Source organism: Staurois parvus, unplaced genomic scaffold (assembly GCF_062004578.1).
Source record: "Staurois parvus isolate SC_StPar_1 unplaced genomic scaffold, SC_StPar_1.0 ptg000820l, whole genome shotgun sequence".
Taxonomy (NCBI): Eukaryota; Metazoa; Chordata; class Amphibia; order Anura; family Ranidae; genus Staurois; species Staurois parvus.
In genome coordinates this window covers 469,154-494,454 of record NW_028318616.1, presented here as the reverse complement: position 1 = coordinate 494,454, position 25,301 = coordinate 469,154, and the positions used below count along the sequence as shown (strand labels likewise).

The 25,301-nt window shown below is 43.7% G+C and overlaps 1 protein-coding gene across 1 annotated transcript in view; it reads right to left on the bottom strand.

The window, feature by feature from the left end:
• VSIG10L2 (V-set and immunoglobulin domain containing 10 like 2) overlaps positions 1-25,301 on the bottom strand; it is a 92,264-nt gene that overhangs the window by 13,871 nt on the left and 53,092 nt on the right. Inside the window, exons 7-8 of the mRNA XM_089655122.1 lie at positions 24,772-25,062; positions 15,046-15,360 (exon numbers count right to left, since the gene is read on the bottom strand). Coding sequence (XP_089511248.1) covers positions 15,046-15,360; positions 24,772-25,062 — 606 coding nt within the window. The remainder of the gene's footprint in view (positions 1-15,045; positions 15,361-24,771; positions 25,063-25,301) is intronic.

Below are 25,301 nucleotides of genomic sequence, written 5' to 3'. Positions count from 1 at the left end.
CTATATTGGTACATAGGGGCACTGGAATTTAGAAAAGGTGAACTTATCCTTTAAGACGTCAGCATACCAAGATATTTTGGACAATTACACGCTCCCAACTTTGTGGGAACTGTTCAGGGATGGCCCCTTCCTGTTCCAACATGACTGGGCACAAAGCAAGGCCCATAAAGACATGGATGAGCCAGCTTGGGGTGGCGGAACTTGACTGGCCTGCACAGAGTCCTGAACTCAACCCCATAGAACACCTTTGGGATGAATTAGAGCAGAGACTGCGAGTCAGGCCTCCTCCCCCGACATCAGTGCCTGACCTCACAAATGTGCTTCTGGAAGAATGGTCCAACCTTCCCATAGACACCCTCCTAAACCTTGTGGACGGCCTTCCCAGAAGAGTTGAAGCTGTTATAGCTGCAAAGGATGGGTCAACTCAATATTGAACCCTACAGACTAAGACTGGGAGGCCATTAAAGTTCATGTGCGTGTAAAGGCAGGTGGCTCAATACTTTTGGCAATATAGTTCATGTTGCTCAGGTCCGCGCAAACGCAAAAGCACGAGGAAGAATTACTGGGGAGGCACTTTGGGATTCACGCTGGGGTATATTAATACATAGACATGCCATTAAAGTTCATGTGTGTGTAAGGGCATGCGGCCCAATACTATTGGCAATATAGTGCGTGCACGCACACGTTATAAATATACACACACACACATATACATTTTAATTATACTTACGCCCCAGCAGCTGGATAAGTAAACCATCCCCCTGGGTGGTTTGAAAAAACTATAAATTGAATAATCCATCACCATATCTTTATATCAATGCAAATTGCGAAACAGAATGTGAAAATACGATATATGTTGAACATAAATAATTCAGTAAAAATAAAAGTACACAGATAAGGTCCAAGAAACCACTAAAACCCAGATAATCCAATATCCTCCACCTCCATGCCTAGTAACTTAAATACCAAAAAAGGCTCACCAGATTTACATGGCCCCTTATTTTTAAGCAGGCCATGAAATGCTTTAGGCAGACAGATATGAGAGCAAGTCAAGAAAACAAAAATTCCTTACCAGCCAGCCTGCAACAAACCAAATTGACCCCGTCTTAACAGTTCACCTTAAAACGAAAGGGTTATGTTTGCACACATTTGCAGTGGCAGAGGTCATGTCACGGCACCCCAGTGTACTGCGGTCCTAACACTATAAAATTTTGAGAGCCCACATCAGAATGGATAGATTGAGGGCAGGTATGCCTGGAGGGAGCCCACTTTCTTTAAAAGGTATAGGGATGTACTGGTGAATTAGAGCGACTTGCGAGCCACAGGTGTGATAATTACTAGAGGATCGCAAACATGAAACACATAACTACAACTGTGTTGGAAATATCTACAAATATATGTTGCGCTCCTAAACACTTCTCAATAAATAATAATTAAATTATTACCATTAAATTAATTCAAATTATGATACAAATAACTAAGTGTATACATACCAAAGAATATTTAAATAGATAATTTCAACTAATCAATCTCCTCCAAATAAATATCAAAATAATTCCACATGAAATACTCCTCTAAAAAAATATTTTGCCAAGTGCTCATAAATCATCTATTAGTGACATGATGTACTTACTAATACCCTCAATTTCAATTATATTCATAATACCCTCATTTAATATAATAAAAATAGTGAACCAACTAATAACCCTCAACTAAAACGCATTTAAATGATCCCCCATAAATAAAAACAACCAAATGCTCATAAATAATTAGTAGTGATTAGTATGAATCCAAATATCATCAAAATAATAGTCCCATTGAATAAACAATTGTTTATATATAGTGACTTGGTGCTTGTTGTTCTTCAATTTGTGACGTTTGTGAATCCTTCAAATAGTGAAGATGTGCGCTCACCTCCTTTGATGCCTGCAATTAGGCTATACACACTTTCGGTTCACTTTCCCTGGAACCTGCTAGACATATACTTTTGCTGGTAAAATTGGGAGATCCTTCCTTTAGGAGTGATGGATGTATCCTCTGGTGGCTGATTATCCCCTCAGGGATTACACACTCCTTTTGTTATCTCAGACCTCCTAATTATCCTCTCCTTGTGTTACTCCGCATGCAGGAAGAAATAGAGGACATAGTGCTTTACCTTTTAAAACTTTTTATTCCCACCATCCAAGTATTAAACTCACATTAGACAGGTTTAAATAACGCAATATCCCATTGGAAATCCTCTGCTATCACAACCCCCTGATGAAGCCACGTGATTGGAGGCGTAACGCGTAGGGGAGGGGCTACGTCATCACTCGGAGAGGAGCTGCACAACACGATAGACGGCAGGTGTATGACTCAGAGGCCAGCAGAGGATTTCCAATGGGATATTGCGTTATTTAAACCTGTCTAATGTGAGTTTAATACTTGGATGGTGGGAACCAACCCCAACCTACAGCTGGCCTTGGCAGCAAGGAGCACATGGAAAGGCGATGCATGTCAAAAAACACCAAACAAAATGAAATAACAAACAGACGAGAAATGAGAGCAAGCAGCATATCCCTCTTTTCTCCTCCACCACCTGGGCCTCTGCTGCACACCTTGCTCTCCTGATTTGCACAGGTAATTATAAGCACATCCAGCACTTCTTCCCTCTCCTCCAGGTAAATCGATGTTGTGTGCCTTGTTCCCCCACCATCAACTGAGCATTAAAACAAAGCAAACTCCATAGTGCAATATTGTATAAATAAAGCGCTTTTTACAAAGTATTTTACTTGTATTAAAATCTTCGCAATAATTGACAAATCGGTACCCACTCCCACACATAGAAGGTGCTGAAACTTGCAGGTGTACCCAGCATCTGATGTCAGTTCTGTCTCTATGTGTTTGGTCACAAAGGACTTCCTCGGGAAAAGCGATTATCAGATCATACCGGGAGCCCACCTAAAATATCTATTCTGCCAACACCCCCACTTCCACCCATATATCTCGCACATATCTGAGGTGGCAGTAATATTCCCTCTAGTGGCAGTAAATAAATACAACATCTATTATATTCCCTCATAACATGATATAGGATAAGAAGTATATGTAAAAATGCATTAGATATCAATAAAAACATACAGTGGCAAGAAAAAGTCATTTGCCACAAAATGTGATCTGATCCTCATCTAAGTCACAATACCTTTTTTACCTTAAAATGGAGCTTCACCCAAAAGGGAAAGTTGTGCTTGTTTGCATCCCCCCCCCCCCACTGTCACATTTGGCACTTTTGTTTGGGGGGGAGCAGGTATCTGGTTTTGACAAGTTTGATAGGCAACAGCTGCTGTCAATCAAATCCTGCGAGAAGAAAGTGGGAGCAGTGCTGTGTATTTATGTATGTACATACCTGGATCTGAAACATGCCTGCATGGATGCCATCGTAGCACACGGCTTGCTATGGTGGCACCTGTTGGAAAAACGGGTGAAGAGTACCAGCGTGGGCCCACCAAAGAAGGGCAGTTGCACAGAGAAGTTAAGTATGACATCTTTATTATTTAAAATTTTTTCAAATCTTGCCTGCGTACAAACCAGAAAATCGTATCTATAGTCACACGAAAACCGGATCAAATTCATCTCATCATTGGCCTTCAATTGGTTTATATACATTATAAAAGTGAACTCTCCATTTAGGCTTTGCACAGCTATGTAGAAAATTATACCATCTTAACCAAGATGTCACTGTGGTCACCCAACGAGGCCGAGACTGAATATGCACAAGACAAAGGGTGGACTGGGTGTATCTAATGTTGCTTATTACTACAAAGTGACCCAGATAGCCCCTCTGGCTCAACTATTCACTGGTGCGACTGCACCTCTCTGGAACCTTATCAATATGCTGGAATACAGATTCTGTCCCACTGTCCTCCCTACCATAGCTCTCTGCCCCAGCTATGTCCCAAGCCTTTAACTACAGCCTTAGACTATACCCTTGCTGTCTGGGACTCAAAATACTCAGCCCGCCTCATCTCCCCCTCTTGGGCATATTTAAAGGGCCCTTATTCCCTCCAGGAATGGAAGATCCTCAGTTTTCTTTGGTGGCACAACTCGGGTCTAACAACAATCCGATATTTGTTGACCACCCAGGATGGCTCAAGCAAACCCATGAAATCCCGGATTCCATTCTATTCATATTTGCCACCTACTGGATTTGCTCTACAGCGTTTGAAACTATGCTTCAGATCTTTTTTTTTGCTTCTGAACAATCCTAGCCCACAGGCTCCCCCCTACTGCTAGCGCTGGGAGCATGACCTCTGCTCTCCACAGTCTCCTGAAGACTGGAACAAAATGTGGGAGGCATTGCTCCACTCATCCAGAAATGTGTTAGCTCTTGAAAATTCACTTAAAGTCATGTTTATGTGGTAATATACCCCAGCGTGAATCCCAAAGTTCCTCCCCACTAATTCTTCCTCGTGCTTTTGCGTTTGCGCACACCTGAGCAACATGAAGTATATACACTATATTGCCAAAAGTATTGGTCGCCTGCCTTTACACGCACATGAACTTTAATGGCATCCCAGTCTTAGTCCGTAGGGTTCAATATTGAGTTGGCCCCGCCCTTTGCAGCTATAACAGCTTCAACTCTTCTGGGAAGGCTGTCCACAAGGTTTAAGAGGGTGTCTATGGGAAGGTTTGACCATTCTTCCAGAATCACATTTGTGTTCTCTCCGGTTGAGGTCAGGACTCTGTGCAGGTCAGTCAAGTTCCTCCACCCCAAACTTGCTCATCCATGTCTTTATGGACCCTGCTTTGTGTACTGGTGTGCAGTCATGTTAGAACAGGAAGGGGCCATCCCCAAACTCCTCCCACAAAGTTGAGAGCATGAAATTGTCCAAAATGTCTTGGTATGCTGCCACCTTAAGATTTACCTTCACTGGAACTAGGGGGCCAAGCCCAACCCCTGAAAAACAACCACACACCATAATCCCCCCTCCACCAAACTTTACACCTTTGGCACAATGCAGTCAGGCAAGTACCATTCTCCTGGCAACCGCCAAACCCAGACACGTCTTTCAGATTGCCAGACAGAGAAGCGTGATTCGTCACTCCAGAGAACACATTTCCACTGCCCTAGAGTCCAGCGGTGGCATGCTTTACACCACTGGATCCAATGCTTTCCATTGCACATGTTGATGTAAGGCTTGGATGTAGCTGCTTGGCCATGGAATCCCATCCAGCCTTTGTATATAAACGGCCAGACGGTGGCAGTGCAGGGTCGGGTGGCCGTTTATAAATGGCCTCCCTGCACCCTGCTTGCTCGCGCTCCCTGGGAGCGCGCAGCACCGCGATCCGGTGCCCGCTGTGTCCTCCGGACACAGTGGAACACCGATCGTCGGACGGGACCTCTGTACGAGGTCCCGATCATGTGATCACTGATTGGCCAATCAGTGATCACATGCAGAGTAGTAAGCAAGATGTCACTTGTGACATCATTGCTTACTACGTGTGAAACCTGTGAATGATCACAGAGGTCACATGGTACAAGGCTATTCATAACAGCCTTGTACCATGTGACAAGCTGTGATGACCAATCAGAGCTCACTCAGTAGTTCTCAATGGCTGCAAGAATACAGCCAGAGAGAAGGAGAAATGAATGCTTTTACATCCTTTATGGGTGTAAAAGCAATCAGTGTAAAAAAAAAAAAATCTTCATCACCCCTCACAAGTAGTACAGTGTCACCATGGTGTACACCGTGACACTGTACTGCTAGGGTGACAGTATGTAAAAAAAAAAACAAATTATCTATATATATATATATATATATATATATATATATATATATATATATATATATATATATAAAAATGTAAAAAAAAAAAAGGAAAAAAAAAGTTTAAAAACTATCAATTTTTGGTTATAAACTAATTTGGGTAATTTTTTTACTAAAAATATAACAGAATAAATTTTGGCCAAGATTTATGATGAAATACTATTTATTTGCAAAATTTTATAAGTAAAACACTTTTTTTCAAAATTTTGGTTTTTTTTACTTTACATAGCAAAAAAAAAAAAAATCCCAGTGGTGAATAAATACCACCAAAATAAAGCTTTATCTGTCTCAAAAAAATTCTAAAAAATTCATATGGGTACAGTGTTGCATGACCGCGCAATTGTCATTCAAAGTGTGATAGTACTGAAAGCTGAAAATTGGCCTGGACAGGAATGGGGTAAAAGTGTCCGGACTGGAAGTGGTTAATAGCCTTGTTGTCTTTCTCTGGACTCTCTCCAATTCCTCTTAGAACTTTGACATACCAGTGAGAATAATTGCATGATAAACCTGAGCTCTGTCCTAGTAAGCTCAGCAGCGCTGTTAAGCTGTAACCACCACTCTCACCCTGCTGGGATCTTCCTGGTCTGCTGGTCATATGATGTCCTCTATGTGACCCCATCTCATCCTTGGCTGTTTTGATGTATGCATGCATATATCAGAAGTTGTGCAGAAAAATGACACGAAGAAACCTTCATGCTGCCTGAAGCTACTTGAATATAGCAGCTCCAGAATTCACTCCTACACAGAGAATGCAGAATATATTGTGGACCATTCAGTGGCACTAGCAACTCTGGAAATATATTAGGTGGGATACTTGCAGCTATACTTATGGGAAGTTGTGAAGGTACAACGAAAAGGAACTAATGCTTTGTTCACATGGAGCGATCACATTCTTGTACTGTGCAGGTCCGTTTTTTACCTGAAGAGGGATGCACAGGTGTTCGGTGCATCTCCAAGTGGTTAGTGCCATTCATGTCTATTGAGACACAGCAACTGGGCGGACACAGCCATTGTGTCCCAATATGACATCCATGTTGGTGTGGATGTGGGTCCCTAAACCCACCCATGGTACATTCAAGGACATTACCTGCACCCACACAAATGTCATGTTGGGAAGAGCAGCTGTGTCAATGCATCTGCTGCATCCCAATAAACATCAATGGGACTGCTGACAGAGATACACGCAACACCTGTGTATCCCTGTACTGTTAAAACTCAGCCCTGCACTGGGCAAGGATGTGCTTGCCACGTGTGAATGAGGCCTATAGGAGCTGGGTAGAGTGGCAAAAAATCTTCGACTGTGACTAACTACCACCAGATATAGTTGAAAGGGTCATTCAATACAAAAAAAAATTATATTGGTTACAGGTGATAAGTAATGGGCAGAACTACCCCTCCCCCCCAATCTTATGGGAAATCCAGGAGCACTGCACCTTTCCCTGCCCACCACGGACATTTGTGTGTTCCCAAAGTTGTTATGGCATTCTTCATAATTAAAGTTAAAATCCAGAAGGGAGAGAACAACCCCCTCACTGGTGTTCAGGCCTGGGGGCTCTGTTGTATCTCCCAGGGGGTAGCTCTGTACCAAAGTATTAGGTAGTTGGCAACAATTCACACCTTCAGCCATGTACAGTACATCAAAGGATTACCACACCAATGCAGACTTAGGACACTGAGGATAAGATGATGGACCTAGAACAAGGGGTTCCACAACTTGCTCAACTCCCAGCCTGTTCTTGGGCAATCAACATCTACAGATTCCATATTGATTGGATGTGGGTGACTTTACTGTCTGTGTAGATATACTGTAAATACTGAGGTATCTTCATGACACTCCACAGAAATAATAGATTTGGAGAAGCTACAAAACATCTTCAACATTACAGAACAAGTCAAGTTGCTTGTGACTAACAACTATAGAACCATGATTTTGAGAAACAAGACATTTCACAGACATTAAGCAATTCAACTCTCCATCATAAACCCAAAACTAAAAAAAGCGTTTCACACAAGTGTTCCTATTAGGTCCCCGTCTGTTTTTCAGGCGGACCTGATCAGAAGGTCCATGGTAAGGTAGGTGTAAACATACCGTTTAAACCCACCTACCTCTGGGTCCGATCAGGCCTGCTGAATAAAAAAAGGAAGAGAACTTTGTCCTTTTCTGTTTAGGTGGAGCAGATCGGAGGTGGCTTGGTGTAAACAGACAGCAGAGTCAGTTTTCTCCTACTTGTCCATAGAGCAGAGCATGCTGTGCCTGTGTCCACTCTGCAGAAACGGAGAATACACGGATGTGTTATCCGCTCGCTCTTCTCTGATCACCAGGGGAAGAACACACAGATTCCCAGCTGATCGGAGCAGAATCTGTCCCGTGTGAAAAGGGTCTTAAAGTTAGGAGATAGTAAGGTCCCATAATATTTTTGTAAATTAACCTCCCTAGAGGTCTGATTATGTCCATATTTCTGTGCTCAAAGCGGTACATTTTTTTGCATGGAAATATGTATTTTTTTTATTGTAGGCCTGTAATTCTTAGGAATAACTCACTGAAATCTGTCCGAACAAGAGTCTAGTAAACATCCCGGGTATGATAAAATTTGAAACACGAAATCATAAATTATAGTTTAATAAATCATAAAAAATAATAAATTTAATTCAATAATATAATCAAACCAAAAACACTGAAATTTGAAATAGAGCGCCAAGTTCGCACATCACTGAGCAAAGTCGCAAAATTGTTTTCAGTGTCTGATGACGAATTTCCCCCACGAATCATTATCACTCAATTCTGCAAGTGGTTCTGATTTACTATCGCTGTTCTCTAGCCGGTATAAAACCGATTTTGACCTAAAGGGTCACTTTTTGGACGCCATGGACGTTTCTCAGTTTCCAGGCAGAAAGAACAGTAAAAATGCAGGCAGGGCGCAGGACAAAGCACTCAGGACAAAATGTATGTGAAATGGTTTGATACAGTAATGTTTTACTATGTGATTTTAGTGTATTTAGTGAATGTCACTTTTTGTCATTTTCATATTTTCCGCCGTTCTGTCCCCCGTACGTCCCGACACTTGCAGGGGACTGAACCCAGATGACAGATGCCGGCATCCGCCGGATTACATTGCCGGGGACACTGCAGGAGGGACATCGCGGGAGCGCAGGACAAGTGAAGAACAGATGCCGGAGCAACGCCGCATGGTAAGCCCGAGTGTAGCTCGGGGTTACCGCTTTTGGTACTGAAATTTTACCCCGAGCTACACTCGGGAATACCGCCAGGGAGGCTATGGACAGAAAATGTTCAATTACACATTTTTTACCTCTGTGCTTTTTACAGATGGAGCACATTAGGTATACCTGTACATAAGAGAGCCATGGCAAAAGAAAAACACAATACATTGCTTTTCTACAAAGTGGATTTCATTTAAAAAGGAAAAAAAAAAAAAAAAGCTCCCCAAAAAATGCCCAACTGTCGAGAATAGCTCCTATTGGTACAGCGTGCCATTTATATAATTTATTCACATTCTGATTCATGATTTTACCGATCAGTCACAGGAACAGTTCAGCCATAAGAATTATATAAAGCAGACATGCTACAGTAGATGTACACAGCACTGCCTAATAAGTGCAACAAGCCTGCATTTCCATACTAGTTAGGGGGATTAGTGGAAATAGCAGAGGTTATGTACATACTGTATATGCTATTACTAAATACGACTGACCAAAATCAGTATTAAAAACAAAACAAAACAAAAAAAAAAAAGCATTTTTCCCTGTTGGTTGTGCAAACTAATGTCTACTTATTATTAAAATTATAAATAGTGCAGCGCTCAAGAAACAATACTAACTCAAATAATACAATAAATGTGCTCACATGCAATAGTGTCACAAAATTAATCAAAAACAAATCATTAAGTGATATATCTTCATTATAAAGTGCCACTCAGTATTATTCCCTATCTCTTAGTGCCCACATAATCAAACAAATATAAAAAATAAACTACCATTTGAAAAAACAATTTTCACAGTGCTCCAAGTGTAATAACGTGACCACACTTTATATACTACTCAAAAAAGTCCAAAAAATTGTAGAAATGTGCATAAAAAATTGATAATAATAAATTCATGCAATGTGCAAACAAAAGTGCAAAACGAATGTGTTCTTATTCCGCAACCGTCCCATTCTTCACCTCCTAAGGCTAGATTGCAGAAGGTGTGTTTCTGGCAAGATCAAGAGGTGAAAACAAAGGGGGAAAAAGCCTGAAAAAAAGAAAACTAATAGGATTCTTCTTTTCTGTTCACTGGGTTGGTGAGCAATTGTTCTCCAGAGGCTTCCGATTGGGGGCAATGGATGTCCCCTAAAGTGATCCACAACGTCAGGAGAAGTGCTTGTCGCCAGGGGATAAGGATCCAGAGTGATCCTGAAAGCTGTTTGGCCCTTAGGGGTCGGTTTAAGGAGGTGAGGAGGCAATCTAGCCTTAGGAGGTGAAGAGTGGCACGGTTGCGGAATAAGAACACATTCGTTTTGCACTTTTGTTTGCACATTGCATGAATTTATTATTATCAGTTTTTTATGGACATTTCTACAATTTTTTGGACTTTTTTGAGTAGTATATAAAGGGTGGTCACGTTATTACACTTGGAGCACTGTGAAAATTGTTTTTTCAAATGGTAGTTTATTTTTTATATTTGTTTGATTATGTGGGCACTAAGAGATAGGGAATAATACTGAGTGGCACTTTATAATGAAGATATATCACTTAATGATTTGTTTTTGATTAATTTTGTGACACTATTGCATGTGAGCACATTTATTGTATTATTTGAGTTAGTATTGTTTCTTGAGCACTGCACTATTTATAATTTTAATATTATTTACACTGTTTGGGTAGCAGGTTAAGTGCTGGCAGCTTCCAGTAGGTTTATTTCCCTTTTGCGCAGGAGGATCTCTGTCTGTAATGTCTACTTATTGTCCACAAAAGTAGTATGGCTTGGACCTGTTCAAACCTGGTGCACTGTGGTCAGACATACCTTCCCGCAGTGCACTGCATCTTGGTGTTACGTGCACTGCCATTCGTTTTAAAAAGGAGAGCAAAAGCATACACCCATGTACCTGCTCCACAATACATGACAACGGACGAGGTCCACTGCAGTGGAAAGAAAGAAAAAAAAAAAAAAAATACTGCAGGTGCCATTGTTGCTATGTCATGGTCCATTCAGAATACTGCAGCACAGTGTGAACAGACTCTAATGTTTTGAGGTTGTGGTAATGGCTTTAACAAACCACCCAAGCCTTCTAAAAAAAAGCCACAGAAGCAAGGACGGGCAAGTCCCAGCCTAAGCCAGAACAGTACAATAAACACAACAACTGAGGATAAATTATACTGTTACATTATTAATAGTAATTTGATAGGCAAAAGAACGAAAGACCAAGAAACCCCCAATTCCAAGTACAAGGTTTCATGTTTCTGTTAAAGGAATAGTATGTCATAAAGAAGAGATTAAATGACATGTAAGGAAGAAAGTTGCCGTAACCGTATCTTGTGTTTTGTACCATACTGTAATTAATATGGTAATGATATGCCAACCGAAACTGCACAAATCAGAGAAAAACAAATGCTAGATCAGATCTACATATGAACTACAAAAGGTTTATCGGGGAGCATTGAAATCCTTCCATTTAATCACAAAAAACTGGAAGGTAGGTGAACTGTGTTAATTAATGTCCATGTTGTCTTTTCCATAGGAAGGTTCTCTGAAAACTATGAGGGGTTTAGGGGATTCTGCAGCAGACTGGGCTGCTTTGTAGGGGATGGGGGCTAGTGGCAACTATGGGGGTTGGGGATCTCTCTAGAAGGCTAATAGTTTTGCATGGGCACTGTGACAGACAGAGCACTACGGGGGGCCCAGTGTGCACTGTAAGAGGATGATGGATACTGTGGGACACTGTTGAAGGTTGGAGGAACTATGGAGGGCTGGAGGCTCTGCCACAAGGTAGGTTGGGCACTGTGGGGGCCCAGAGATATCAGGGGGCCTAGGGGCACTGTGGGACATTGAGGGGTACTGCTGGCCAATATGGAAGACTGCATGGCACACAGCTTTAGGCACAGTTCTCAACGAGTCAGATCTTGGAAAGTGCCAAACAGAGCTAAGTGTAATTAACACAAAACACTTTCCTCCCAATCAGACATGCACACTGGCCCTGCAGTATACTGGAATGAACTGTCTCTTGTCTACAAATCTGTATGTGGAGTATTACATAAAAATATAGTACAGCAAGCAAACTGCATGAAAATTACAATAAAAGTACAAGTTAAAATACATACAGTTGTGCTCAAAAGTTTGCATACCCTGGCAGAAGTCATGCAATTTTAGCATTAATATTGAAAATATGACTGATCATGCCAAAAACTTTTACTTAAGGATAGTGATCATATAAAGTCATTTATTATACTTGAACAAAAATGAGCTGCATGATCGTATTGTGCTCCTTGAAACAACCAAAACATCTTTTTCCAGTACAGCCTGTATTTCACCTGAAGTTACATTTGGGTTTTTCTTTGTATCCCAATTCTTGTTGGTCTACCTGATCTTGGCATCAAGAAACCCCTGAATCATTCACTTAAGTGATGGATCAGCACTGACTGGCATATTGAAGGCTTTGGATATTTTTTTAATATCCTTTTCCATCTTTATAAAGTTCCAATATCTTGTTACTCAGGTCTTTTGATTGTTCTTTTCTGCTCCCCATGGCTCAGTATCTAGCCTGCTCAGTGCATCCACGTGAAAGCTAACAAACTCATCGACTATTTAAACACAGGCACTAATTGTAATTTAAAAAGCCACAGATGTGGGAAAATAACCTTTCATTGCCATTTTACCTGTGTGTGTCACCTTGTGTGCTTGTACCAAGGCCAAACATTCCAGGGGATGGAAACTTTTGATCAGGGCCATTTGGGCGATTTCTGTTATCGTTATGATTTAGGAAGGAGCCAAACAATTATGTGATAATAAATTATCACTATCCCTGTAAAAAAATAGTTTTTTGGCATGATCAAACATATTTTCAATATCAATTCCCAAATTTCACGATTTCTGCCACGGTGTGCAAACTTTTATTATTATTATTATTATTACTACGAGTTTATATAGCGCCAAAGGGTTTGCTCAGCGCTGTACAATAGGGGGGACAATACATGGCACAGTACAACAACAACAAACAACGTACGAGGGGTAAGAGGGCCCTACTCTTACGAGCTTACAATCTAGGAGGGAGGGGGTAGTGGTACAGTAGGAAGTGGCTGAGGGGGATGAAGTGGTGGGAGGAATGAGGGAGGATGGCCGTTAGGTGAGGGTGGGGTAGGCTTCCCTGAAGAGATGGGTTTTGAGGGAGCGCCTGAATGTGAATAGGGAAGGCGACAGTCTGATGGATTGGGGCAGTGAGTTCCAGAGGATGGGGGAGGACCTGGAGAAGTCCTGCAGTCGTGCATGGGAGGAGGAGACCAGGGAGCAGGATAGAAGGAGGTCCTGTGAGGAGCGAAGGGTACGGGTAGGGTGGTACTTGGTGATCAGGTTGGTGAGGTAGTCAGGGGCAGTGTTGTGAACGGCTTTGTAGGTCAGGGTTAGGAGTTTAAATTTGATGCGTTGGGCAATCGGGAGCCAGTGGAGGGAGAGGCAGAGGGGGGTGGCAGAGGTGGAGCGGGTGGTGAGGTGGATGAGTCTGGCAGCTGAGTTCAGGATGGTCTGGAGCGGGGAGAGCCTGCACTTGGGTAGGCCAGTGAGGAGGGAGTTGCAGTAGTCAAGGCGTGAGATGATGAGGGAGTGTACTAGAAGTTTGGTGGTGTCTGGGGTGAGGAAGGAGCGTATCTTGGCAATGTTGCGAAGAAGGAGCCTGCATGCGTTTGTGAGTGATTTGACATGCGGTTGGAGGGAGAGGTTCGCGTCAAGAATGACGCCAAGGACTTTGGCTGGCGGGGCGGGAGTGATAGTGGAGTTGTTGGTGATGATGGATAGGATGGGGGGGGGGGGGGGTGTTGGCAGGGGGAAAGATGAGGAGCTCGGTTTTGGAGAGGTTGAGCTTGAGGAAATGTAGCGACATCCAGTCTGAGATGTCATTTAGGAGGTGAGTGATGCGGGCGGAGATAGTGGGGGTGAGGTGAGGGGTGGAGAGGTAGAATTGGGTGTCGTCAGCATAGAGGTGATAGTTGAAGCCGTGAGATTGTATGAGTTTGCCCAGGGAGGAGGTGTAGATGGAGAAGAGAAGGGGTCCAAGGACAGAGCCTTGGGGGACCCCAACAGAGAGGGGGAGGGAGGGGGAGGTGGCACCATTGTAGGTGACACTGAAGGAGCGTTGGGATAGGTAGGATGAGAACCAAGAGAGAGCAGTATCTCCGATGCCAAGGGAGAGTAGTTTATTAAGGAGGAGGGGGTGGTCAACTGTGTCGAAGGCCGCAGAGAGGTCCAGGAGAAGGAGGACAGAGTAGTCGCCCTTGGCTTTGGCGTTGAGTAGGTCGTTAGTGATTTTGAGGAGGGCAGTTTCAGTGGAGTGTAGGAGATGGAAGCCGGACTGTAGAGGGTCAAGGAGGTTATTGTCTGTAAGGTGGGCGCTTAGGCGATCGTACTTTTGAGCACAACTGTATCAGAATAAACATCATAAACACTAAGGCTAGGTTCACATCTGTGTGGGTGGTGCCGCTGCAGATCTGCACAAAAATCTGTGCAGCCGCACCACCCACACAGAAGAATGAGGACCCGCGGGCGGATGCCATTAATTCTAATGGCACGCCGCCCGCACTGGAAATCGCAGATATGCGAATCAGGGGGTCAGTGAACATACATACTGTTTTCTGTTTGGAAATTTTTTGACTAATTTGGGAGAGGGATGGTTGCTTGAGACATGGGGCAAACAGGCCCAATTTGTAAAAGCTACAGGGTCAATAGCAGAGGGTCATGGGAAATAATGCAGAGATGAAAGTTATGATAGTTCACTAATTTACCCGCCCTAATATGCAGTCATGAATGTGACCATTTTCTTTTCTGACTATAATGACCCTGCTTTTATAAAAACAAGAAGGGCCACAAGGGGTATCTGCTCTCCCCCCATCCCAGTTGGGCTTGACAACCTGCAGCTCACTGGCTGATGAAGGAAATGCTGGGACTTGATGAGCCAATCATTTGGAGTGCCTTGGAGCTGCCAACCTTTATATTCAAGATTCAGCAACATATTTCTAGTTAATAAATCAAACAGTACCTGGTGTTTTAACCTCAGAGGGGAATCCTGTAGTTTTATGGTTAACAGCCAGTATTCTGAAGGCATATAAGATGGTAGGGTCCAGACCAGCAAGTTTGTGGCCACGGATGTCGGGTTCAATGTCGCTGGCCACAGTATCCCAGGGGGCGGTCTGTACAGATCTCCTAGGAGATGTTGATCGGATGCTGGCTTGACGCTGGACCATGAAACCCGTTAAATCTCCCACCCCCTGCGTCATCCATTCCACATCAACCTCAGTCCTCTGGCGGCTATAGAGGAGCTTGCTGATGCTCACATTAGGAGGGGTAGGATATTCTGTGGATAAGACAAAATTTATAAAGCAAAAATCAAGAGGGGAAAAAAAATGAAAGGAATACCATAAATTTATTCCTGAAGCCTTCATAATGTTTTAACCAAATATGTCTTATAGTCTAAAATGTAAATGTGTATTGCTTTAACATGTTTAAAAATAAAATGTAAATAATTTTCCTAGGAGTTCATGGAGGGACACAGGAAGTCTTAAACATTCCAGTTATATTGCTGCCCACAGGAGGAATGGACACTTACAGTAAAATGTGTTTTAGTACAGACAATATAATCTCAAATTTAATTGTACAAAATAAAATATGAGGTTACATTGACTAAATTGATACCAAATACATCCAGCCTTAAAGCTGCGTGTGCCTGTGAATTGGCAAAAGTTACAGTACCCAAAATTATCATTAGGTGACACTTAAATACCTTTACAGCTCACCAGTGTAGAGATACCCGTAACTGAAGGACCTTGAATTGTTTCTCCCACTGCAGCTTCATGTGACGATACCCTTTTAAAAAGTGAATGAGCGGCTCTACATAGGCTCAGATCCCTTTTGCTCAATAGCCAAAAGCCTGCTGACAAAATCAAGTTCACAGCTGTTGCTGCAGCCATAAATTTCTTCAGACTTTTTCAATGCATGGGTATATGGGACACATCAAAAGAGCTTAAGTGGTTAAACCTTTGGAACATCCAAAAGCAGTCCAATTGAGGGGTAGGCAACACAGCCAATTATCAGATAGAAGGCCCAAAGATGGACAAGAACAAAAAGGACTGCCTGTAGCTCTACACTCAGTTCCCTATAATGACAAAACGAAAAAAAGAACATTATAAAGGTCTGTGAATTTCTTAAAAATAAAAAAACTAAAATATCACTTGTACTTGCGTATTCAGACCCTTTAGTCACTACTTTTTTGAAGCACCTTTGGCAACAATTACAGCCTTGAATCTTTTTTTCGGCATGATGCCATAAGCTTTGCACACCTGAATTGGGGGATTTTCTGCCATTCTTCTTTACAAATCCTCTCAAGCTCAGTCAGTTGGATGGGACCGTCAGCGGAAAACTGTTTTCAGGTCTCTCCAGAGATGTTTAATAGGGTTCAGGTCAGGGCTCTGACTGGGCCAATCTGGGACATTCAGAGTTGTACTTAAGCTACTGCTGTGTTGTCTTGGCTGTGTGCTTAGGATCGTTGTCATGTCGGAAGGTGAACCTTCAGCCTAGTCTGAGGTCCTGAGTGCTGTGGAACAGGTTTTTCATTGAGGGCATCTCTGTACTTTGATCCATTCAGATTTATCTTAAACATGACCAGTCTCCCAGTCTCTGCTGCTGAAAAACACCCCTACAGCATGATGCCGCCACCAACATGCTTCACTGTTGGGATGGTATTGGGCAGATGATGAGCGGTGCCTGGTTTCCTCCAAACAATGTGTAGAATTGAGGCCAAGCAGTTCAATCTTGGTTTAATCAGATCAGAGAATTTTGCTCTTCACGGTCTGAGCGTCCTTCGGGTGCTTTTTTTTTTTTTTTAAACTCCAAGTGGGCGTTCATGTTTTGCACGGAGGTACACAATCCACCAGATCAGTGGAGGGCTGCAGTGGGTTCTTCATTACCACTCTTACGAAGGCCCTTCTCTTTTGATTGCTCAATTTGGCTGGGTGACCAACTCTTGGAAGAGTCCTGGTTGTGACAAACTTCTTCAACTTTAGAATTATGGAGGCCGCTGTGTTCTTGGGAACCTTCATTGCAGCATTTTTTTTTTTTTAGTCTTCTTCAGATTTGTGCATTGCAATAATTACCGTATTTTCCGGCGTATAAGACGACTTTTCAACCCATGAAAATCTTCTGAAATGTCGGGGGTCGTCTTATACACCGGTATACGGCGAGTCGGTGTCAGGGCGGCACTTTTTCGAGGGGCGGCGCCGCCCCCCCTCCTCCTCCAACGGACACTAAATACAGGGGTGGGCAGAGGGGCTGCTGTACCTTACCTGGCTCCGGTCCCACGACGATCCGGTCCAGGAAGCGCGGCTGCTCCTTCTTTCAGTTCGGCCGCTCGATGGTCACGCTGCCGCTCGGCTCCGCCTCCTCACCGGTGATTGGGCGCCAGCACTGGAAAGGCACACAGGCGACCAATCACCGGAGAGGAGGCGGAGCCGAGCGGCCCCACAAAAATCAAGCGGCCGAACTGAAAGAAGGAGCAGCCGCTCCTCTCCCCCACTGACACTAACGATGGAGCACTATTCCTCCTCCACACTGACACCAATGATGGGGCACTATTCCTCCTCCCCACTGACAGCAATGATGGGGCACTATTCTCCCCACTGATACCAATGATGGGGCACTATTCCTCCTCCCCACTGACAGCAATGATGGGGCACTATTCTCCCCACTGATACCAATGATGGGGCACTATTCTCCCCACTGATACCAATGATGGGGCACTATTCCTTCCACTGATAGCAATAATGGGGTGCTATTCCTCCCACTGACACCAATGATGGGGCACTATTCCTCCTCCCTACTGACACCAATGATGGGGCACTATTCCTTCCACTGATACCAATGATGGGGTGCTATTCCTCCCACTGACACCAATGATGGGGCACTATTCCTCCCACCAGTACCAATGATGGAACACTATTCCTCCCACTGACCCCAATGATGGGGCACTATTCCTCCCACTGATACCAATGAAGGGGCACTATTCCTCCCACTGATACCAATGAAGGGGCACTATTCCTCCCACTGATACCAATGATGGGGCACTATTCCTCCCACTGACACAAATGATGGGGCACTATTCCTCCCACTGATACCAATGATGGGGCACTATTCCCCCCACTGATACCAATGATGGGGCACTATTCCTCCCACTGATACCAATGATGGAACACTATTCCTCCCACTGATACCAATGATGGGGCACTATTCCCCCCACTGATACCAATGATGGGGCACTATTCCCCCCACTGATACCAATGATGGAACACTATTCCTCCCACTGATACCAATGATGGGGCACTATTCTCCCCACTGATACCAATGATGGGGCACTATTCTCCCCACTGATACCAATGATGGGGCACTATTCTCCCCACTGATACCAATGATGGGGCACTATTCCTCCTCCCCACTGACACCAACGATGGGGCGCTATTCCTTCCACTGATACCAATGATGGGGTGCTATTCCTCCCACTGACACCAATGATGGGGCGCAATTCCTCCCACTGACACGAATGATGGGGCGCTATTCCTCCCACTGACACCAATGATGGGGCGCTATTCCTCCCACTGACACCAATGATGGGACGCTATTCCTCCCACTGACACCAATGATGGGACACTATACCTCCCACTGACACCAATGATGGGGCACTATTCCTCCCACTGATACCAATGATGGGGCACTATTCCTCCCACTGACACTAATGATGGGACACTATTCCTCCCACTGACACCAATGATGGGGCACGATTCTTCCCACTGACACCAATGATGGGGCACTATTCCTCCCACTGACTAATGATGGGGCACTATTCCTCCCACTGACACTAATGATGGGACACTATTCCTCACACACTGACACTAATGATGGGGCACCATCATTGGTGTCAGTGGGAGGAATAGTCTCCCATCATTGGTATCAGTGGGAGGAATAGTGCCCCATCATTGGTGTCAGTGGGAGGAGTAGTGCCCCATCATTGGTATCAGTGGATGAAATAGTGCCCCATCATTGGTGTCAGTGGGAGGAATCATGCCCCATCATTGGTGTCAGTGGGAGGAATAGCACCCCATCATTGGAATACCATACTGAAATAGCATACCATATTGAAATCAAATCTGTTTTTTCATTTTTATTTGGTGTGCGTTGGAAGAGGGGTAGTCTTATACGGCTCAAACCCTATATTTCAACAGGAAAAGTAGGGGGTCGTCTTATACGCCCAGTCGTCTTATACGCCGGAAAATACGGTATGTGTCTGAGCTTGCGGGCAGTTCCTTTGACCACATGGTTTTTGCCCTGATACAGTATGCATTGGCAGCTGTGAGGCCTTTTATAAAGGAGGTATATGCCTTTCCAAATCATTTTCAATCAATTTAATTTACCACAGGTGGACTCCAATCAAGGTGTAGAAACATCTCAGCAACGATCAAAAGAAATGGGAGGCACCTCCCAGTTAAATTTCAAGTGCTGTTGCAAAGGGTCTGAATACTTATGCCAATGTGATATTTCAGTTTTTCCCTTTTCATACATTTGCAAACATTCTTAAAAATCTGTTTTCACTTTGTCATCATGTGGTACTGAGTGTAGCTTAATGAGAAAAAAAATGAATTTAAAACAACTGTAGTATCAGGCTGTAACATAACAAAAGTGAAAAACGTGAAGATATATGAATACTTTAAGCATGCACTGTATACTTAGCTTATCAGACTACCTCTGGCACACCATACGGATTTTATTAATTTTAACCACTGCCATATCCATGAAATGGTTAGGAATTGAGGTTTGCTTTGTGTAGATTATATGTTTCATCATTTCCTGGTCCTCTTCCTTCCTCTTCTCCCTTTTAGACTTGAACACATAGAATTTTGTTTGACCGTTTTTACTTTGTGACAAACTCTTCATTACAAGTGCACAGCACCAACAACCATTTGAGAGCATCAAAAACCCTATCAAGGTACCTCCAATCTTTCTGTAAAATCAACACAAAAAGAGGGTGTGAAGGGAAGGTTTTGGAAGCCTTGACTGAAGAGAAAGAAGGTTGCTAAAAAAAAAAAAAAAAAGGATAAGTCTAACGCACATGAACTTTAATGGTATCCCAGTCTTAGTCCGTAGGTTTCAATATTGAGTTTGTAGCTATAACAGCTTCAACTCTTCTGGGAAGGCCGTCCATAAGGTTTAGGAGGGTGTCTATGGGAAGGTTTGACCATTCTTCCAGAAGCGCATTTGTGAGGTCAGGCATTGATGTCGGACGAGAAGGCCTGGCTTGGAGTCTCTGCTGTAATTCATCCCAAAGGTGTTCTATCGGGTTGAGGTCAGGACTCTGTTCAGGCCAGTCAAGTTCCTCCACCCCAAACTCGCTCATCCATGTCTTTATGGACCCTGCTTTGTGCACTGGTGTGCAGTCATGTTGGAACAGGAAGGGGCCATCCCCAAAAACTCTTCCCACAAAGTTGGGAGCATGAAATTGTCCAAAATGTCTTGATATGCTGACGTTTTAAGTGTTCTCTTCACTGGAACCAAGGGGTCAAGCCCAACCCCTGAAAAACCCCACACCATAAATCACCCCTGCACCATACTTTACACTTGGCACAATGCAGTCAGGCAAATACCGTTCTCCTGGCAACCGCCAAACCCAGACACGTCCATCAGATTGCCAGACAGAGAAGCGTGATTGGTCACTCTAGAGAACACGTCTCCACTGCTCTAGGGTCCAGTGGCAGCGTGCTTTACACCACTGTATTCGATGCTTTGATGATAGGCTTGGATGCAGCTGCTCAGTCATGGAAACCCATTTCATGAAGCTCTCTATGCACTCTTGCTGTGCTAATCTGAAGGCCACATGATGTTTGGAGGTATTTAGCTATTGACTCTGCAGACAGTTGGTGCTGACCCCGCTCTCTCATTCATAGACTGCCTACCACTTCATAGCTGAGTTGCTGTTGTTCCCAGTTTGTTATAATACTACTAACAGTTGACCTTGGGATATTTAGTAGCAAGGAAATTTCATGGATGGACTTATTGCACAGGTGGCAACCTATCACGGTACTTCAGGGATCACTGAAGAAGCCACGCGACTTGTGGTGTAACACGTAGGACAGAGGCTTGTGATGTCTTTTTTGGTGCATGCTCGAGCCGCCCATCTGTGTTCACCCTGCTTTTCTCTTAAATGCTTGTAATACGTTCTGTGAACCTTGTATCTATGTGCGTGCCATTTGTTATAAATTTTTATGCTAATAAAACCTTACTACACTATGAGGAGTTCCTTGTTCCTTATCTTTTGAGCACCTATCCATCGGAGTGGGGACATAAAGGTTTGCTCTTGACAGTGCCTGGAGAGACCTGTGGAAGCAGAGGATCCAGTAGCACTAATATTGAGCGCATGTTGACCTATATTTTCTATGGGTCAGCTGTTACGGTGAACGCTCATGCCTGAAGATGGAGGAGCATGACAGATTTGCACACCTGTTGAAGTCACTGGTGCATTATTTTAAATGTTGGAAGAAAGACTGTTATATCACTTTTGGACTGCATTTTGCACTCTATTAAGTGTTATCGATCATTCACCATTTATCTGTTTTTGTATATAGTCAGTACAGCTGCTTATCTTTTTTTTTTGTTATGCACTTTTTGTGAACATCTAGCCCAGATGAACATTTACTTGATTCATCACATATTTATTTAATTGGGGGGCTGATTGCTCAGCCAGGCATTTGTTTTACAAACATTTAATACTGTTTTTGTTGCTTTTCACTTTATACTTCAGCTTAGCTGGGTGTTTACTGCTATTGTGATCATGTTTTATTTTTATTTATTATGCATATATTTTGTATAATATGTTTATTATAGGTTGGTCAGGTGTTTATTGCTACTTGATTACGATTTATTTGTTATATATTATATGTTTCACATATCATTTGGATTTAGTGACTCCGCCAGTTTTTTTTTATTTACTATTGACTTTGTTTCACAGATTTATTCAATTACACATTGGTTTTGATGCTCAGGAGGGTGTTTATTAATAGTTTATTTTTTTGGGTCACTAGGGGGCAGCGCAGCACTATTCTTGGGGTATTCCTCCCACTTATAGAAGGCATTGTTCCTACCACTGACAGTAATGATGGGACATCATTCCTTCCACTGACACCAACAGTAGGACACTTTCTCCCACTGACAATAATTGGGCACTAATCCTTTCACTGACACCAACAGTGGGACAGTACTCCTCCTACTGGCACAAATACAATACAATGATGGGGCACCATTCTTCCTTCTACTGACCACAAGTGCTAGGTAATTTTTTTACCCCCACTCACCACTAACACTGAAACCTTGTCTAGTGATACTGAGGCATTTACTATTCCCAGCGCTCACAGTCCAGGCCACCTAAAGACTGAAGGACAGTAAACTTGTCCGTTGTTTAGAAAATTTGGAGACACTGGATTTACATTTTAGTAAAGACAGTCCCGGAGTTACAAATATCTGACTTACATATGACTCATACCGTATTTGCCGGCGTATAAGACGACTGGGCGTATAAGACGACCCCCTACTTTTCCTGCTAAAATGTAGTGTTTGGGCTATACTCGCCGTATAAGACTACCCCTCTTCCAATGCACACCAGTGGGAGGAATAGTGCCCCATCATCGGTGTCAGTGGGAGGAATAGTGCCCCATTATTGGTATCAGTGGCAGGAATAGTGCCCCATCATTGGCATTAGTGGCAGGAATAGTGCCCCATCATTAGTATCAGTGGGAGGAATAGTGCCCCATCATTAGTATCAGTGGGGGGAATAGTACCCCATCATTGGTATCAGTGGCAGGAATAGTGCCCCATCATTAGTATCAGTGGCAGGAATAGTGCCCCATCATTAGTATCAGTGGGGGGAATAGTACCCCATCATTGGTATCAGTGGCAGGAATAGTGCCCCATCATTAGTATCAGTGGGGGGAATAGTGCCCCATCATTGGTATCAGTGGCAGGAATAGTGCCCCATCATTGGTGTCAGTGGGAGGAATAGTGCCCCATCATTGGTGTCAGTGGGAGGAATAGTGCCCCATCATTGGTATCAGTGGCAGGAATAGTGCCCCATCATTGGTATCAGTGGGGGGGAATAGTGCCCCATCATTGGTATCAGTGGCAGGAATGGTGCCCCATCATTGGTATCAGTGGGAGGAATAGTGCCCCATCATTGGTGTCAGTGGGAGGAATGGTGTCCCATCATTGGTGTCAGTGGGAGGAATGGTGTCCCATCATTGGTGTCAGTGGGGGGTGGAATAGTGCCCCATCATTGGTATCAGTGGGAGGAATAGTGCCCCATCATTGGTGTTAGTGGGGGGTGGAATAGTGCCCCATCATTGGTGTCAGTGGGGGTGGAATAGTGCCCCATCGTTGGTGTCAGTGGGGGGTGGAATAGTGCCCCATCATTGGTGTCAGTGGGGGGGGGGGGGATAGTGCCCCATCGTTGGTGTCAGTGGGAGGAATAGTGCTCCATCATTGGTATCAGTGACACCAATGATGGGGCACTATTCCTCCCACTGACACTTGCTGACCCTGTTCTCGTATGGTGCTGCTGCAGCCAGCATATGTGGTTGCAGCAGCACCTCTACACTGACCACTTATCTGCTGGTCCTGCACTCGATTTTCGCGCGGCCGCTCGGCTCCACCCCCTCGCCGGTGATTGGCCACCTGTGTGCCTTTCCTGAGCTACAGTTCTGGCGGCCAATCACCGGAGAGGAGGCGGAGCCGAGCAGCCGCGCGAACATCCAGTGGCCGAACTGAAGGAGCAGCCGCGCTTCCTGGACTGGATCGTCGTGGGACCGGAACCAGGTAAGAAACAGCCCATGTAATTAGTGTCCCTTCCATTGGAAGCGGGGGGGGTGGCGGCAGCTAAAAAGTGTCAGTATGCCGTATACCGGTGTATAAGACGACCCCCGACTTTTGAGAAGATTTTCAAGGGGTAAAAAGTCGTCTTATATGCCGGTAAATACGGTACTTAAGAACGGAGGCAGTGTGATGTCTGAAAATTGCTGGGTGGCCATCTTGCTGCTCACCGCATGCTGCCAACTACTGTCTGGCGGACCTGTCCGCAATCCCAAATCACTGCATGGCCAGTTAATCCTTCTGTATGCTATCCAAAGCTTAAAAATACAATTTTTGGCTAGAGTTATACTTAAAAAGAAAAAAAAAAAAAAAAAATGTACCTGTTCCAACTTACATACAAATTCAACAAACCTACAAAACCTATATCTTGTTCATAACCCAGGAACTGCTTGTATTCAGGTTTTCACACACTTAAATCCTCCTTGAACACTACCAAAAAACATGCTGGTTGTAGAAGGGGGTTATCTCAGGATAGGCCTACTATTTTTGTTTTTTTTTTTGTTTTTTTTTTTTGTAGAGAGGGTCCAATCCTCCTAAAGACAGCAGTAAATTCCTGTATCCCTCACAGAACTATATTTTTAAGGATTAAGCTTTCCTGTCACAAACCTGGGCACCTCAAACTGAGTGTATGTAAAAAAATGCATAAACTTATTCTGGCTTAACTGCAGCTTTAGGAGGGCTTACCTTGAAATGACTAAATCTTGCCCTCTGCTGAAAGGGCAGGATAATGCCAGTAAACTGGGGACTGATTGCAGAGTGTGCCTGGCTTGCTCCTAGAATTTGATACGTAAAGCAGAAAACACATACGTACTGTTGACATATAGCCGTATTAATAGAGAGCTGTTTCCCACTGCATTAGAGGCCATACACCGGTACAGTCCGCTGTCCTTGCCCCACTCAGTTTCTCGTACTGTTAGGTTTGACATGCCATTTTCCTTGAATATACCATACTTCTGGGAATCGGAGATTATCTCCTGGTTGTTGTTGTCATACCATGTGATCTCTGAGCTTGGAGTTGCTGATTTCAAACTGCAAATCATATAGACGCTATTTCCCTCTAGAATGGAGCTGGCCATTGATGGGGAGTCAAGGACTGGTGCCTCTGAGAGAAAGAAGGTGCACAACATTTACAATTTCAGTGAAGTAGGAGGAGTAGACATTGCTATGGCTGCAATGAGTTGTGGCAAATTTTTCTAACGCTACAAACAGCTGCTGCCTGTCAAATTTCTCCCATGTAAGTATATAGGGTTGCAACGTGATCCTGTAATGTAATATTAAACTGGTACCAGAAAAATGAAAGAAGGAGAGAGGGGAAGAGAAAAAGGAAAGGGAGAAGGAGAG